The 19,239-nt window shown below is 36.8% G+C and overlaps 2 protein-coding genes across 2 annotated transcripts; one reads left to right on the top strand and one right to left on the bottom strand.

The window, feature by feature from the left end:
- Nucleotides 1-658: 658 nt before the first annotated feature.
- LOC127809281 (uncharacterized) lies at nt 659-4,279 on the top strand. Its single transcript, XM_052348046.1, has 3 exons — nt 659-3,189; nt 3,274-3,367; nt 3,458-4,279. The coding sequence occupies exons 1-3, from the start codon at nt 659-661 to the stop codon at nt 4,277-4,279; spliced, it is 3,447 nt and encodes a 1,148-aa protein (XP_052204006.1).
- Nucleotides 4,280-13,478: 9,199 nt separating this feature from the next.
- On the bottom strand, nt 13,479-14,261 carry LOC127809280 (uncharacterized). The gene has a single exon (XM_052348045.1). It carries the CDS (start codon nt 14,259-14,261, stop codon nt 13,479-13,481), a length of 783 nt encoding a protein of 260 aa, XP_052204005.1.
- Between the last annotated feature and the right edge of the window lie 4,978 nt (nt 14,262-19,239).

The raw sequence follows: 19,239 nt of genomic DNA, 5'->3' as shown, positions 1-19,239 counted from the left end.
GAAAATTTAGTTTCAGCATCACTTCATCAGTTGAGTTATTAGTTATGTATCCAATCCAAGGTGGCCATGCCCTTGGGCTGGAGTTTGTCCACCAGGTGAGCCCTCCTTGTGAATATTTTCCGGTGATTTCTAATCTCCACTTGAGCTTGGGAAAATAAAATATATGGTAAGAAATTATAATAGTTTGTTTTTATAATTAATATTTAATGTGTTTAATTGATGGGTGTAGTTTAGATATTATTGTGAATATTTAGTGAATTCTGTCAACGTACACTCAAATTTGACTTGGACCCAATAAAAAAAGCCGGCAACCTGGCCTCCACCCACAACTGATTTGGGTTACTTTTCTCTTTCATTTGCATGATTGCATCTGCATGTATAAATATATATATATATATATATATATTATCTTCCACCTTATTAATTAATTCTCTCGTTGCTATTCTTTTTCTTGCTAGCTGCTTATTGTATTTCCTGGAAAATCTAGGAGGAGGTTACCACGTTACCGGCTAATATTTCACATTAGAACTATTGTGTACTAGTTTCATAAAAGCAATAAAGGTTTAACTAACATTCCTTTGTGTTAACGGTCATATATTTATTTACTTAATATGTCTTAATGTGTTACTTTTGTGTAGAACGTGAAAAGATATAGAGTATGGATCGTGAATGGGTAAAGAACCCGAATAGGGTATCTCCTCAGTATGTGGCAGGGATAGAAGAATTTATAACTGTTGCAAAAGAGAGTTTGAATTCTGCAGGGTTAACTCTATGCCCATGCTCAATCTGTGCTAATAGGAGGTTGCAAAGCATAGATGTCATTAGAGCTCATTTGATTAGAAAGGGAATTGATGACTCATACACACGATGGGTGTACCATGGTGAGAAAGAACCTGAGGAGGAAGAATCCGAGGAGGAAGAAGGTGTGGGTAACGAGGAATTCTTTAATGAGCAATTTGATGAATTGGGAGAAGGATTGCACGATGCGGTTGGTGTTGACCTTTTTAATATTGGGCCTACGAGTGACTTTGTTGGAAATGAACGACCAGCTATTAAAGAAGCCCGTTATGAGAAGCTATATGAAGCTTTAAATAATCCTGTATATAATGGATGTGAAAATTTCTCTGCTTTAACATTTGTTGTGAAGCTGATGAACTTAAAAGTGATGAACAAGTGGAGTGATAATTCTTTTGAGATGCTGTTGAAGCTAATCCATGAGGTGCTCCCAAAGGGTAATAATTGTCCAGAGAACTATTATGACACTAGAAGATTGCTTTGTGACGTCGGTTTGGGTTATGAGCATATTGATGTTTGTCTATATGATTGTGCTCTCTTTTATGGTAAACATAGTAATGCTACAATATGTCCTGTCTGTAAATATAGTCGCTATGTTCGTAACAAGATTCCGCATAAGAGGCTGCGATACTTCCCTATCACGCCTCGTCTGAAGCGGTTATATAGCTCACGACACACAGCTAGAGACATGCGTTGGCATAAAGAAATTCGTGCGGAAGAGCCTGGAGTGTTGCGTCATCCTGCTGATGGGAAGGCTTGGAAGCACTTTGATGAGTTGTACCCTGACTTTGCTGCTGATTCAAGGAATGTACGATTGGGGTTAGCTTCAGATGGGTTCAATCCATTTAGCAATATGTCAACAACACATAGTATATGGCCAGTCATTTTGATGCCTTATAACATGCCGCCTTGGCGTTCAATGCATAAGAGCAACTACCTCTTAACGTTGTTGATTCCAGGACCAAAGTCCCCTGGTAAGGACTTTGATGTATTTTTAAGACCGCTTGTGGATGAACTTAAAGTTTTATGGTGTAACGGAGTTCAAGCATACGATGAATACTCACAATCAAGTTTCACTCTTCGTGCAACAGTTATGTGGACAATTAGCGACTTCCCTGCTTATGCTTACTTGTCTGGGTGGAGCACTATGGGTAAATTGGCATGTCCGATATGCCTTGAGGATACTCGTTCCAGACGAATTCGGGGAAAACAATGTTATACAGGACATAGATGCTTCTTAAGTAAAACACACCCGTGGCGAAGGAGTACAGAGTATGACGGAAAACCAGAAAAAAGGGGACCACCTCGTCAGTTTTCCGGTGATGATATTTTGTTGCAGTTAGAAGAGGTACCTATATGCACCCCTGGTAAAGCACCTAATAATGATGATAGAAAACGTAAACGTGGTGTTGATGAGTTGAATTGGTCAAAAAAGAGTATATTGTTTGAACTACCATATTGGTCAAAGCTATTGATGCGTCATAATCTTGATGTCATGCATATTGAAAAAAATGTTTGTGATAATATCGTTGGGACCTTGTTGAATGATCCCATGAAATCGAAGGATACTGTGAAGGCACGTTTAGACTTGGAAGATCTTAACATTCGTAAAGAATTATGGTTAAAGGAGCGGAATGGAAAATTTGAGAAACCTCATGCAAATTACACGTTGAGTAAATCAGATTGTGAGGGGTTTTGTGACTTTATCAAGTCAGTTCGCTTACCGGATGGGTATGCTTCAAACATCAGTCGTTGTGTGACAGACTCTCATACACTTGGAGGGATGAAAACACATGATTGTCATGTATTGCTCCAAAAAATACTACCAGTGGCCATTCTCCCATACTTAGACAAGAAAATACGAGCCACACTGATTGAGTTTTGCCAATTCTTTCAAAAATTAAGTGCCAAGACTCTATATGTCAACGAACTTGAGAATATGAAGACAGGGATTGTTATCATACTATGTAAACTTGAAAAGATATTTCCTTTGTCATTCTTTACAATCATGGTTCACTTATGTGTGCATTTACCTGAACAAGCATTGTGGGGTGGACCAGTCAGTCCGAGATGGATGTTTGGCATTGAACGTCGCATGGGTACATACAAGGGATACGTTCGTAACTTTGCACACCCTGATGGTTCCATTACTGAAGCATATGTTGTTGATGAGGCTGTGACATTTTTATCTCGATATTTGCATAATATTGAGACAAGATTCACACGTCTAGAACGTAATTGGGATGTACCTAGTACACAACATAAGATGGAGTTATTCAACAATAAGATTCGTACGATGGGGGCCTCTAAATTTGGTAAGCTAGGGGTTTATGACCATGTGGTGCAATGGTACCTTTTGAATAACTGCGGAGATGAACTTGATGGTTACATAAAGTGAGTTGGGTACATATAAAATATTTTTAAAATGTAATTAATGGTTCATTCTAAAATAAGTATTGACCAGTTGTTTCATTACAGTGAGCATAAAGAAGTATTGCGTTTGAGAAATGTGCGGGAAGAAGATTTCGAAGCCGTACAAAAACATGAATTTCCTTCTTGGTTCAAGAACAAGGTTAAAATCTTCTGTATATATATATATATATATATATTTTTTTTTTGTAATTCATCTTAAATTATTATCTCTAATATTAGCTGTCTACAGATGGCTAATCTTAGAGTCAATGGCGATCCTAAAGCAACTGATGATTTGTACTCATTGTCACAATATGCGGATGATCGTTACACAATTTGGCATAGTTGCATTGTCAATGGCGTTAGATTTCGCTGCAAAGAACGTGATGACAAGTTCAAGACACAATGTAGTGGAGTTTGTACAGAGGGTGATTATGAGAGTAGTGATTTCACATATTATGGTGTTCTACTTGAAATTTTAGAATTGGATTTCATCTATCAACGTACGGTATTCATGTTTCGTTGCAAGTGGTACAATACTGATCCGAAAGGAAAAAGAATAGTGGTTAATAATAATTTGACATCACTTGACATTATATCTAATTGGTATGCTGAAGATCCATTTATTTTGGCCACACAAGCTCAACAAGTTTTTTATCTAAATGATCGGAGTCGGGGAAAGAATTGGATGGTTGTACAAAAGGTAAATCATAGGAACATATATGATATAATTGAGCATGATGATGATGAAGAGAGGGTGAACGATGATATCTTTCAAGAGGAAGAATCTAGTGAGTTACCGTATTTTCAGCCAACGGAAGAGATAGTCGACACGTCTTTATTGGTTCGGCAAAATGAAGAACCAATAAGTTTGCCTCATGAGTTGGTGGTTAAATTACGTAGTGAACAAGCATTTCTTAATGATCGAGAACATAACTTGGAAGATATTGAGGATTATGATGACGACGGTAGATTTTTTATTACCGATGAAGTAACTTTAGACTCTGAGACTGATGACGACTCTGATGACCCAAATCTTGATGACGATGATGATGATAATGATGATGCATGATTTTTATTACAGTTCTTACATGGCTCCTGGTGGGCGAAGGGGTAGGGGTGGACGAAGAGGACGAGTTGGAGGACAAACAAAGCCTATTACTACCCCCACTACATCAGATTCTGGTTTGTTGCATTTAAATTTATTGTTGATTTCATGATTTTTCTAACACTTATCTTTGGTGCTTATATGCATATTCATTTTTATATAGGAGAACATATTGGAGGACAGACAGAGCCTATTGCTGCCCCCCTTACATCACATTCTGGTTTCTACCAACCTAAATTTATTGTTGATTTTATTATTTTGCCAACATTTATCTTTGGTGCTTATATGCATATTTATTTTTATATAGGAGGGCAGGTTGGAGAACATATAGAGCCTATTGTTGCCCCCACTACATCTCCGTCAATGGAGCCTATTACAGTCCCATCTCCATCAGTTGTCGCACACTCTGGTTTGCCAACTATCACAATCTGGTTTGCTGCATTTAGATTTATTGTTGATTCTATTATGAGTTTATTTGCTTATAATGTTAGGTTTCATGTAATAAATTGCCAAGTATAACAAAGTCAATTTCTGTTTCTAAGAAATTAAGATTTGAGTCATGATTAGATTAAAGTATAACAAAATCAGAATTCAATCAGTTTCTATGTCTAACATTTTTAGCTACAGATGTGGATGTGCACACCTCATCTCGATCAACAACTGTAGAAGTGGATGTGGATGCACCTGAAGGTTCAAGTGGACGTGGGAGTACTTATGGACAACGTGCTCGGAAGCTGAAGAAACATGTTAAGGGAAAATTAACTGTGGAGTTCAATTTTACTCTTATGCAAGCTATTTGTGACAACGCAGAAATGTTTAATAATGAAATTGGGTACATTGTACGTAAAAATTGTAGCTTTCAATATAAGGAGTGGAGATGTGTACCTTCGACAGTTAGGGCACCGCTTCGTCACAAACTTCTTGTAAGTAAATCATCATTTTGTTACTTTTACTTTGTATATTTATATGTTTTCTTATTCCTAATATTATATGACTTCTTTTCTTTTTTAGACTGTTTTTGATATCAACATTGAGGATAGGAATGTCCAAAAGGTCATCGATAAACAAATGCAACGAGCTTGGAGAGGCCACAAATATAAACTACATGCTTACTTCAAAGAAATTAGAGGAGAGGAAGATCTAATTCAAGCCAAGAGTAAGCGCCATGAGGAAGTGAGCCAAGAGGATTGGGATTACCTTTGTGATCTTTGGACAAATCCTATTTTTATGGTAATGCTTATAATTGTTTTTTAGGATTTCTCTTTCTTATTAATGAAAATATATATTTATTAGTGAATTGTTAATTTTAAAAGGAACGAGCACAAAAGAATGCTGACTCTCGTGCAAAACGAAAGTGGGAATCTAGAAATGGTTCAAGGAGTACAGCGCGTCATCACGTTATTCGTGGAGCTAACTTAGATGCCCCGACAGGACATATTGAGACTTGGCATCTTCGACATTGGCATTCCGAACACGGTTGGTCATCTCCAGAGTTAGAGGCTAAATATGTAAGTATATTATTTTTTTCCTAAGTTAAAAGAGTTAGAATACATAGAATGTTACAAATTTAGCTAAGTGAGAACTACACTCTTGGAATCATCTAGAGTAGATTGGAGATTGACATATATCTTACATTTGATACCTTCATCATCCCTTCAGCTGACACATGAAGATGTTTTTAATTACTAATTAAAAACATTAGCATAATTGAGTATATATCCTATAAATTTAACTGCTTTACATTGGCATAATTGAGACTATATTTTTAATTTAAAAATAGTTAATTAAGAATATGTTGCATTTGTTTACAGGAACAAATGATGCAGCTAAGTCGAGATAATCCTCCAGATAAAATGACTGATAAGGATATTTTAGAAAAGGTTCTTGGACGACAATCTGTTCGATTGTTTGGTTGGGGGCGATCTCCTAGTACTTCCGGGACAACATGCACTAGTGAGGAGTCTAGTCGTCCAACCTACAATGAATTGGTAGAAGATTTGAACCAATACAAGTCTCTTTTTCGAGAGCTCCAAGGAGATGTAAACATGCTGCGACAAGTTTTAATTGAAAAGAATATTATGCCTCCTCCATTCACTCCACATGTACCATCGGATCATAGTTCAGGACGATCCCGCCTCGGCCATTCCCGTCTTGACCCATCCAGCTCTAGCCACTCCCTCCATTCTACTGAACAGGAGTTTGGCGACGAGATTTAATAATTTGTTTTATACTCTTTTTTTTTTCATATATGTTAACTTTTTAGGTGACTTCATAATTTTATGCTTATTTTGTGACTTTATGACTTTTTTGGTGCGTATATATTTGAACTATATTGTAATAGATGTTTCAACAATTGACATTTTAAATATACAATTTTAGTTTTGTCCACACATAATATGTTTTTTAGCCACACATATAAAAATTATCCTCTCATATAGAAATTATTTTTTATATTCTTGCCCACACATAATATATTTATTACCCACATTATAATTTTTTTTACCCACACATATTCTAAATTTTTTTAAATTATTATCCACACATAATATTTGTTTTACCTATACATAATGTTTTTTACCCACACATATGAAAATTATTTTTTATATTATTACCCACACATAATCTTAACTTTACCTACACATAAACAAATACATGTGTCATGCCACATCATTATCCAATTAAAGCCACATCAACAGCCACGTCATTAGCCACGTCATCAACCACGTCACAATTACAACTTCCCGACATAAAAATACCTACAAATACAAAAATATTTACCTACACATATATGTGTGGGTAATATCTTAAGTTTTGCCCACACATAAATATATGTGTGGGTAAAAGTTATTTTCTACCACCTTTTACCCACACATCTTGACATTTGCATTATGTGTAAGGAAAAATTATAGTTGACACATAAGGTAATTTTTACCCACACTTAGGTGTGTGGGTAAAACCCTCAAATTCTTGTAGTGTAAGGAGGTTCCTGGCGTGTCAACTTGGACCTGACACATCCCCAACATCACTAGGTTGGTCAGACTCATGAACCTATTCGGATGGGCGTCCTTGTTGTTCGGAGGTCCACCCGGGGTGTGTATAGGCTAGGCGCATAGGGTAAGCACGTGTTAACGATGAATAATTAATGGACCAATCTTGCTTAGACGAATACTACTAGGTGGCCTCTCGGCTTTATTATCCTTGTGGTAAAGAAGTTGCTCCAAGGCCTATAACCCACGATCCTGGGGAAGTGATTGAAGGTCGCTTCTCAGTAGCAACGTCCTGTTATCCGGGGAAACTAGTATACACTGCCTCAGGTTGGGATGCTCTTGATCAAGAAGACCTTCTTTTTCTCACCATCTTGGAGACTTTTAGTGTAAGCACCCCCGCTCGGATATCCCAACCACTCGTACTACCCGAACGGGAGCGCTTACGGAAGGAAAAAGAATGAAACACAAGGCAAAGGCCACCCTGGCACGCATACACAAAAATAAGAACAGCGGAAGCGAAGCTAAACACATGCATGCACTACGGGTACCCTGCTAGCACAGCGGTCACATGATAAATAAATGGACACAGACTCCTGTGCCGACATACACGAGACTTAAGGAAAGATCTGGCACAGTACAAAATAATAGAGTAAATCCTACTCAGACATCAGAGTTGACAGGGACTAACGGGAATACCTATACACCATACCGACTCTATCGCTAGAAGCTGACTCCCTTGCCCTTGACTCACACTGTCACTACCTATAATGATGGAAAAACAAAGTGAGTCGAGAGACTCAGCAAGCATAAGAAAAGAAAGGCTGAAGGCTGCATAGAACTAGTAAACTTCCCCAGAACACCAACCCCCAAGTACACACAAGCTATGAGACGCTACAACACAATAGTATAACATAATAAAAACACATACCGGTCCTTGGGGCCCACATAAGACACACGGCACCCAAGTCCTATACCAACCTGCCGCTACTCTAAAAGGCAACAAATATCTCCAACAACCTGTGCGCGCTATCCCGGGTCAGTGTTCCCGCCACCCGTGTGTCCGTGTTGGTACTCCCAACACCCGAGCCATAGGCTCCATCGGAACGATCCTCCCATCCGAGAACTAATAACTACCAGTAACCATGCAATGCACATAGAAATGCAATGGCGTAGTGAGCATCAACGTGATACACTAGCGCCCATACATCCAGGCATCAGGCCATGCTCCGCCCACATAGTAAACCACACGCGATGCATATGCCCGTGCTGGATGCAACCTAACCAAACTAGAATGTCCGTGTCCAAGCATACTCAATAAATGAATATCCCCACATGCAACCCGTACCCATGTGCATATCAAACCATGAACGATAATACAACATGTCAAATCATGCAATGAATCACATACTGGCAGTCAGCAGTGCCCGGCACCGATCAACGACCAGTGACTAGGAGTGTCCACCCGACGGTCTACTTCAGGGTCGTACAATAGTTTACCCCGACGTCACCAAACAGCCGACCCCTGCCCCACTACTCGATAGCTCCAGCCGATCTATAAATAAACCCAAGAAATCCATACATAAACCCACACCACTAAGAACCTAGTCCCAAGTGGTTCAGCATCATTCTGAAAGGACTAGGGGTGGTACGAACCCCCGTGGGCACACAACAAATAAAACTCTAGAAGTCCTTGATTTAATTTAAATTAAAATATTTGAATAATATCTCAATAAATAATGCTAGGCGCCAAATTAGAATAAGGGAGGGCATAAAGTACGAGAAACCACGGAGTCTCTCACGGGAATCAAAGAACAGGAGGAGAGGGTTGGGAGCTTGCCTTTACATGTCCATTCCTTGCCTTTTGAGTACTTCCGCTGCAAAGTAAAGCGTTTCCTGATAATTAATGAAATCATAAGTTTAATTAAATAAATCTACCGTGTAAAATAAATAATCTAGCCGTATAAAATTCTTAAACATATACCGCTTCTAATACTTTTTGCCCATGTAGACACACCGAAATAAAATGCCAATGAGTCTCTCATTTATTTTAAATTAAATCATGTCAATAATATTTCAATTCATATAATTAATATATAATAATAACTACTTAATGCTCATTAATATGCAAACATCACTTTCTGTTTAGATTATGCACATAGGGAAATATATATATATATCTTTTATTAATAACATATGCACATCTCCACCATCTCCACTAATATATACACGGCTAGGGCCATTTCTTCTCTTTTTCCTATTTTTTTTATTCTAATTCCTTAGCACTCACACACAGTGATTCTCACACTGTGTTTATATGTATATATATATATATATATATATAGATACATAAATATAAATTGGCACACTCATAGCAATACAGACACTTACAGTCAAAATAATATACACTCTCACGCACACAATGAGCCCACTCCTTGCACACAGTACACTAGTGTATATATATATACTTACACACCAAATTAATCCACGTATCATAGTATAATCACCCAAAATTAATAAAATTAAACTCATAATTAAATTCTAAGCGTACAAAATTATTAATACATAATTCTTTACTTACCCAACTAATTAAACCGTAATAAAACTTGATTTAATGCTGAGTTTCTCCCAATTTTCTCACTATTTCCAGCCTCAATGCGCCATCTTCTTCTTCCGAAAGCTCCCTGCTCGCTGACTGTTTTCCTCCAAATTAAGCTTCAATTGAAGCATTAAATAGCCATCTAATCCCATAGAAAAAATCGGGTAAAATACATGGCCAAATTGGCCATAATTTTCGTGTAGCAGAGGGCGTGGGAGAGCAGCTGCAGGGGCGCACCAGTGCGCGCCACGTGGCTGCACAGTGGGCTGGCACTGGCGCCCCAAAACAACGTCGTTTTGGCAGCACCTTGCTGTCCCAAAAATATTTCTTTTTCCTCCAGCCGAGCGTGCCTCCCGCAGGTTGAACCCGCGACCTCCAACAGCCGCACAAACGCACCCAACCACTCGACCAGCCCACATCTTCATACATATATGCATACATAAATAAATTTAAGGAAATCCCAGCCCATCTCTACAAATCACACTTTAAACCCCTAACTTCCGAAAACCTCCACATACACCCTAATTTCCATTTCCACCTATTACACTTGTACCCCAAACATTCCAAAAATTCTCCCAAATTACTTTATTTTAATCTTTTCCCAAATACTCCCCAATAAATAATTATTTCCTCAAAATAACATAATTAAACATTTTTCTTAAATCTCCAAATATCCAAATAATTTAATATTTCTTTTTAACCCACAAATATAATAATTAATAATTATTATTTATTTTCAAATTTCGGAATATTACATTTAGTTTGCTTCCCACAAATGGTGCCAAATTGTTATTCTAGGGATACAACAATTAAATTTGTTTTTCCTAAGAAACAACTTGGAAAAGCCTAGTGAAAAAATAGGTGGAACAAGGTCTGTGCTGGTGAGTGGCATTGGCAAGTGTCTGGCTGAGAAATGACTCGATCCATTATTCGAGGGATCTGGAAGGGTAACTTGGGAAGTTCCCCAAAGAATGTGACCTTTGGATGGCTGGTGGCCTAAAGGATCTTCGAGAGTAGGTAGTCCCGAGGAGGCCTTCAACTGGGTTCGACTTCGGGAGAGCTATGGGGATCTTCAGGAGAAGCTAGTACTTTATTGTCTCTGGATGGGTCTTCAAATGTTCTGCGGCAAAGAAACAGTTGGAAGGCACACGGGAAACTTTCCCGCGTGAGCCCTTTGATGCCAAAGTTAGATATTGTCATGATGTAGAAGATTCTATGCAGATGGGTTGTGTGTGTCTTCGGGGTTTTCAGAAAGGTTTGGGATAATGGATCTGAGTTGTTGGATTTTGCATTAAGTCTAGATATTTGGTTGTTAGAAGGCACAAATCCAAGGGGTATTTATAGGCATCAAAGACTGGGCCACACATGTAATACCCCAAGAGCCTAGAAGAGTTAGTATATATCGAGGATAGTGTAAGAAAGAAAATAACACCAGTTGGATACCTTTTGAGCTGAATGTTAGCAAAGAACTTCCAAGTTAAGCGTGCTTGATCTGGGGTAATCCAAGGATGGGTGACCCCTGGGAAGTTCGCATAGGCCCATCAAGGTAAGTTATTCTGGATCTTCCTATCGCTCGATACGGGATGTTACAAGTGGTATCAGAGCCGACCCTTGGAGAAGGCGGTCCGATGAAGGCGTGGAGTGGCGCCAGGGCTCAAGGGCCTGTACAATGAGCGGCTTCTGGCAGGCCTTTAGGATGACAGCCTCCAAAGGGGAGAAGGTTTAGGACCGATTGTAAGGTCGCATGACGAGAACGTCATGTGCTCAAGGAGGGAGAATATAATACCCCAAGAGCCCAGAAGAGTTAGTATATATCGAGGATAGTGTAAGAAAGGAAATAACACTAGCTGAATACCTTTTGGGCTAAATATTGGCAAAGAACTCCCAAGTTAAGCGTGCTTGATCTGGGGTAATCCAAGTATGGGTGACCCCCTGAGAAATTCACGTAGGCCCATTAAGATAAGTTGTTTCGAATATTCCTATCACTCAATACGGGATGTTACAACACATGCCAAAGTGGGACACGTGGCACATGCGTGTGGCTCAACCCTTTAAAAAGAGAGAGTTATAGATTATATTTTTGATTAATGACAAAAATAGAGAGCTATGTTAAGCATCATTAAAGTTTTGTTATCATAAAAATTGGTGAGATTGTTGGTTTGATTTTAATAATATTTTGATGATGAGTATCTCAATGCAAAACTTTAATAACCGTTGCTTAAAAATAATCTTAAAATAAGTGTTTTGGATTTGAAGGTTTTGATTTTGAATAAGTTTTGAACTTGTTTTTTAAATAAGTGAAACCTTGTAGATTATAAAATATTGTCAAAAGTTTTTAAAAGGCAAAGAAAGCAGGTTTAAACATTGAATCTAGTGAAAAGATCGTCGACCTATTCTCTAAGCTTATCGACTGGTTTTTTAGAATTGTCGACTTCTTTCCTATATCTATCGACTGGTTCTTCAGAACTACCAATTGCTTCCAAAATCAAGTCTAGCCAGTTTTAATGCATATTTTATAGATTAATATCTCAAGATTAAAAGGTTGGCTGTTTTTCAAATCTAGAAAAACTCTTTAACTGGTTTTTCAAATTTTAAAATAAATTATCGACTATCTACCAAAAATATTAATAATTTTAGGTTAAGAAATTATTAACAGCTATATTTCTATAGACAAACTCTTTGCTATTCTTGTTTGCCAATGGCTAGAAATTTGAAGGAGACAATTAAGGCTATAAATACAAGCCAATTTGATATTCAAATGCATTCAAGAACAGAGGAAGAAAGAGATTTGAGTTCACAAAGTTTCTGATTTTATTGTAACATTGAATTCCCGTCGTTTTGTCTCTTGAAGTTCTATCAAAACTTGATCATTTATTATATATTTTATTTTAACCTTGTTCTAGCAAAACATTAGCGAGATATTTTCTTTTTTTTTTTTGTAATTTATATTTACTATTTTTCTTACCGAATTGTGTTGGAGAGCTAAGTTGAGAGAGCTAGTTGGTCGCAGTTATAGATTATTTTACATAAAATTATTTCTTGTTTATTATTTTAAAAATATCTCCCAATTCACCTCCTTTTTAGGAGTGTCATGTTGTACACATTAAAGTCTGCCTAATAACATACAATAAATATACATTATCAGATATAAATGACACATTGATAATAGCACATGATCGAATCTAAACACTCCTATTCTCTGGCTGTTAGTTATCGTCTGAGAGATAATTTGTCCACCCAACTGCAGATAGATATATATATTTTTACTTTTTGGAACAGTTCATATATTCAATATAAAAGTCCAACTCGTCCATAACAGTGTCAAATTTAGGAATTTGAGAGGTCTATTCTAATCATAGCCATAGCCATAGCCACAACCTTGTGGTTGGGGGGGGTTGAAAAATGTTACTCAGAACTGACGTAAAGTAATTTACAATTACAGAGCTTCGCCATGATTCATCACCAAACAATCTTTAACCTACAAATCTAAACACAGAAAATATCCTTTACGTACAAGTAAAGAAGAAAACAAACGAATGAAATTTGTTGAGAAAGTTTTGAGGAACGGGGGTTGTGCCGCCTAATATGGATGTATGTTCTTGCTTAATCCGCCATGTGTGTTGGTGAAGAATCCAACGAGCTCCGGCCGGTACGGCAAGTACGAACGTCGGCGTTCTGCTTCCCTTGAAGCTTTATTTCTCACGTAATGCAATTCGTGAGCCGAATTACACGGCGTTTGTCCCTTCCCGCTCTTCTTCGCTTTCGCTTTCGCTTTCGCTTTCACACCGGCGGCGGCGGCCTTCTTCGCCGACGCGCCCTCGCTCTTTTCTGTTTTGTCGTCTCTACTCGAACTCGCCGCCGGGGAACCGTTGAGAAACACGAACGCGTCCCTGCCGTCGCTGCTGCTCCGACTGAGCAGGTCCCGGAACCTCCAGAGCTTCGAAAATCCGGTGGAGTTGCTCTTCTTACAGACCACCGGCGACGGCGCTTCAACCTCCTTTCCAGACCACTCGCAGTACGTCCCCGCCGAGGTGGAATCCGCCTCGACGAAGACCTTCTTCACCGGCGGCCGAATAGGCAACTCCACCTCGTCCGGGGCGAACGCGAGGTTCTGGTCAAAAACCGGAAAAATCGGCCTGATCTGACCGTTGTGGAATGCTTCGTCTGCGGAAACCGGTGATTCAGGATCGCCTAAACAGGCGAAGGTAAAATCGTGGTCGTCGACACCAATCTCTAGATCTGAGGGCGGTGATTGGTCGGCGCTCTGGTCATGGCAGCCGTTGAGATCAATCTTGCAGGCAAACTGTTGGGCGAGGTCAGAGGCGGCCGGAGATTGATCAGGAAGATCTGAAGTCCGGTGCATCTTAGGAATGCAAAATCTGTCTGTATGAGAAGCGTGTGGGATTTGCAGAGGGTGAGTTGGATTTGGACGGGGATTTAATAGCAAGGCGATGGGGCTGGTGGCACGCACGCCGCGCGCGGCTGTGAGCTGAGAAGAAGTTTCCCTGAATACTCCTTTCTTTACTAGTAGTTTAATAATAATAATAATAATACAGATACAGATACAACCCACTTGTTTGTTTGGGGAGAAAGAAAGGAATAGTAGCTACGGCACTGTAGCAGGCCAATTAAATGCGCTGCTGCTGCTGCTTATTTGAAAAATCGATTTTATTAGTTGCTATCCATTCTCCATGTTCTAGAAGTAATCCTTCTCTTCTCTTCTGTTACTCTTTTTTTTTTTTTGTTTTTTAACGTTGGCTTGAAATACCAAAACTATCCTTTTCTTAGACATTCCTACACGGAATGTTTGGATACTAGACGTGGACCCGTACACACTTCAATTTACCCAAAATGCCCCTCCTTCCTAACCGCCTTTGTTGATTGATTGATTTATTTATTTATTTCTTGGTCGTTACATCATTCTACCATATTGTAACATTCAAAATGACGTCCATGTCTTTACTTTAAAAGTTTATTTTTTTCTTTGTTTTCTTGTTACATGATAATATAATATGAGTTATTTTACTTAATAGAATCATTAAAAAGTGTTATAATAAAAAATATAACAATTAAAATTTAAGTGAAGGAAGAAGGGTTGCAAAGCAAGATTCAACCATGGTGGGATATCTATGAGTTGTGATTATTTGAAAAAAAATGGTCTTTCTAAAATAAGTACTTTTCTGAAAGGAATTTATTTTCCAAAGGATTGAATCATGGACAAAAATTTCTTTTCAAAAAAAAAAAATAAAGGTCTTAGTGAGGATGTGATTTGTATCGTTGGCCTAATCTTTCAAGAAAAAGTGTTATCGACGAGACTCTTTTCAAAAGAAACTGGAGGTCTTTCGAAGAGCAAACTTCGAATGAATGACGCTTCAGTACTACAACTTGGCTGACGGCTTTCAGAGAGATTCTAAAACATCTCTCCGAAAGAAAATGAGCGGTCTTCGGAAAGAATCTAAATTTCTTTTTGAAGGGTGATCAGGCGATTCCAAAGAGGGTTAGAATCCCCTCTGATATGGGTAAGGTCATTTAGAAGAGAACTGTAAACAACCAATCAAGGGTCAGAAGGTTCACGTGGAATTTTCACCCGCAAAGACCCTCCAATACTTAAGTCAACTGTAGAAAGAATAAAATATTACCGAAAGAAATGTGGATTAGGATTTCAAAAGAAACTTAAAATATTCAATGTATGTAATACGATGTACTCTCAATTTCTCCTCCTATAGGTTGGCTTTTATAGGGTTCGAATATCGAAAATCACCGCGGGAACACATGGCAAAGAATTTGGAGGACAATTGTGAATTTCAAATCCTTCTTTTTAGAAAGGAAGGCCTTCTTTCTGGAAAAAAAGTGTCATTTCCGAAAGAACTCGTTCTTTTTGAAAAAAGACTTGTAAAAGCATCCCTCTCTTATTATTATTTTGATTATATATATATATATATTTTTTTTTTTGATCTTGGAGGAGGTACAATAAAGAGCGTACTGTATTCAAATTTATTTTAGATGTTTCAATTTTAATTATTAAGTTTTTAATAAATTTACTATTAACCTCATGAAAATCTAGGTAAATAATTTTATGGCAAACTTAGATATAGATATATAGGGAGGGTTGTCTAGATTAATATTAAATTTAATTGTGTGTGTGTGTGTGTGAAAACCATATAAATGGAGAGGAGACGAGAGGAGAATTCCAAGGATTGAACAGCTCACCCTCACCCTCACCCTCACCCTCACCTTCCTAAATTACAAATACATTTTAATACTAAAATAAAAAGCAGTTGACAAATGCGTTTAAGTGTTCATCATTTTCATATTCATATTCATCGTCCGCCCACTACGCCTTCTGGATCGGCGAGGGTCAAACCTCTCGGCGCAGGTTAGCGGTGTATCGTAGCCAGTCAAGAAGAGTTGCCAGTAGAAAGTTCCAAGTAGTTCCCAACAAACCCCCCCTCCTCCTCCTACTCCTACTCCTCCTCTTCCTCCCAACTGCACCTCACCTCGCAATTGAAATATATATATATATATATATATTTTCTAATTTTAAGTGGACCCCTCCATTATCATTATTTTCTTATGAGAGCAATGCTCGTAACTTCTTGTTTTATTTGTTTATGATAAAAACAATTATAAATTTTTTATTTCGTATTACTTACTTTGATAATAATTCATAATATTATTATAATAACAAATCAAAATTTGAAAGTTTTAAGCAGATTTCCCATAGACTTGACCACTTCACTTGTAATATTGAAACCTTGAAATTTTATTATATTATTACTATAAAGCCCTAAAAAAAAATATATATGATTATGCCCCCCCCCCATTTGAGAATCTCTCAACTCAAGCTACATATCTATACAAAACCTACTTCTGACTTTTTGGGTTCATTCATCCAAAAAGTCTAAAACCAAAAGAGTTAAAACATATTATTATTACTATTATTATAAATTAAATTATTACATATATTTAATAATTTTTAAGTTCGTTTGTCATCATGTTTTCAGTTTTTTTTTTTTTAATTTTGTATTTTGTTTGTGAATTTTTTGAGATTTAAAAATGTAAATTTATTTCTCTACAAAAGTAAGAAAAACTATTACTAAGGTTATCTCTAACTGATCATCATTTCTCTTACCAAGCCAAATTTTTAATGAGGGGGACGATCGCTATTTGCTCCAATGCAGTTCGCCATCCTATATATTGCTTGCCATTCAAATAGCAAACGGAAAAATTCTCGCCATTTTTGGCTACCCCAGTGTTCACATCATCCCTTATCACAACGATCACCGTCAGATGAGAGACATCACCATTGTCACGAGTAAAGCACAAAGCTCTATCAAAGAAGATAAAAGAGGTATCACCATTGTCGTCGAAGCACGTTGTAGCTGATTTATTATTATTCGAAGACATCGCCATAGTCTACGGTTGGAGAAGACAAAACATCGTTATCACCCAAGGTCTGAAAGACGAATAAACACAACATGCCTTTGATTTATGTAATTGTGGTTCCCGACTTCAATTATGGTTGTTGGGTAAATTTGGTCACTCACGGTGGAGGTGGAGATTGGATGAAAATAGAGTTTTCAGTCGGTCATGACAACAATTGGATTATGGTTAGGTTTTAGTAATATTTATTATTAAATTGAAAAATAAATATTAAATTTTTATAGTAATAAAAATTATAGATAAGGTAAAATAAATTAGAATTTAAATTTATTAATAAATAAATAAAATAAGAAAGTAAATAGAAGAGTGGAATAGGGATTGTGGTTGAAATAAATATAATTTTTGAAATAAAATAAAATTAAAAAATAAATTATTTATAATATAGTAGAGAGTCAAATAAAAAATATGATTAGAGACAAGTGGTTGGAAATAACCTAAGATGCTATATAATGTAACATTTGTCTCCCACAAGTCAAAGGTACTGCTATTTTTTTGAATTGCCTATTATAAATAATGATTAAAAAGAGTTAGTTTTTTTAATCAATCAATCATTTACTAGAAGTAGATTGACGTCACCGTTGATGGAGATCACTATTTAAACTTTAATGCGGCCATATATTGAAAATATTTATGTAGCTTTCATCAACCAACCTTCTTCACAGCTTGACGTTGTCAGTTAGTTGGTCGGCTTATCCAATAACGGATTTAAGATGTTTTTAATTCATATTTGTCATTACTCAAATATAATAATAAATTTATTAATTAAAAATATCTTTATCAAATAGTTTAGACTTTATAAGAAAAAGAACTATTTGAGAACATAGAAATTTTTTTTGTACAAACACTTTGATAGTTAAGTTAAACTTTGAAAATTTAAAGATTGTATTAAAATCAGTATTAGATACACACTTTTTTTGTAATGAGAACTTATTTATTTATAAAGAAATATAAATTTTTTTTACATCCACTAGAATTAAGATTTTTATAAATAATTAATGTTCATCTTGATATTGCAAGTTCTACTAGAATTAGAATTCTTTATGCATAATGTCTATTCTTTTTATAGAACTCTCAAAGTAATTTTGAGATACAGGAGTTATCTTCTTTGCGTTTTGTGTGGGACCCTCTCAGTTAAGGAGAAATTTACTGGTGGTTTACCGTCTTTGAGGGGAAGAAATAGTCCCCTGATATAGATCTTCGGGAGACCGATCAGTGTCCAGGGCTTCTACAACCGAGCAATCAATGGTCTCCCGGTTTCTTAATAATCAGGAGGCCGTAAAGGGTCTCCCATCCAATCAGTTTCTAGGAGATTGTAAGGTCTCCTAGCGCATTGATCTTTGGGAGATTGTAAGTTCTCTTAGTATTTTGGTTATTTGGAGACTTGTTCAGTTTTATGCTCTAATTGTTTTGATGATAATTGCTCTATGTTAAAACTTTAATTTCTTCTTATGTTATGCTCTCGTAGGCTTATTAATATGTTTTGCATTAGTATATTGCTTAAGGATATGTTAAGACTATATGGATGTTAAGCCTATCTTGATAAGTTATATATGTGGAGGTTGTCTTGGTCAAGGAACCTTAATAGTATATTTTATCTATTAATATTCTCATGTGTTAAACTTATTTTAGCCATATACTGTATTAATATATTTTTAATATGTCTTTCTTTAGGGTTATCGTAAAGTAATGTATGAGTATTTTGTAAAGCTCATGCTATGCTAAGTGTTTTATGTGACAATATTATTCAAAGATTAAGAGTAATGTGTTCTATGTTTTATATCTAATGTTTAAGTAAGTAATCATATAATCAAGTGAGGGTACTTGGGTTTTGATCTATAGAATTGATATTGTCTTATCTTTCATGATAAGGTTATTTGTGATTAATCTTGTTTTTGTTC

Source organism: Diospyros lotus, chromosome 9 (assembly GCF_014633365.1).
Source record: "Diospyros lotus cultivar Yz01 chromosome 9, ASM1463336v1, whole genome shotgun sequence".
NCBI classification, from domain to species: domain Eukaryota; kingdom Viridiplantae; phylum Streptophyta; class Magnoliopsida; order Ericales; family Ebenaceae; genus Diospyros; species Diospyros lotus.
Note: the sequence above shows the minus strand (reverse complement) of the source record. Positions and strands in the feature narration are given on the sequence as shown.

Bases quoted from the DNA above. Each gene is read 5' to 3' on its own strand.
- LOC127809281 (XM_052348046.1), top strand. From the start codon at position 659: ATGGATCGTGAATGGGTAAAGAACCCGAATAGGGTATCTCCTCAGTAT. The intron at 3,190-3,273 runs GTGAGTTGGGTA...GTTTCATTACAG, and splicing joins GAACTTGATGGTTACATAAA to TGAGCATAAAGAAGTATTGC. The intron at 3,368-3,457 runs GTTAAAATCTTC...AGCTGTCTACAG, and splicing joins CTTCTTGGTTCAAGAACAAG to ATGGCTAATCTTAGAGTCAA.
- LOC127809280 (XM_052348045.1), bottom strand. From the start codon at position 14,261: ATGCACCGGACTTCAGATCTTCCTGATCAATCTCCGGCCGCCTCTGAC.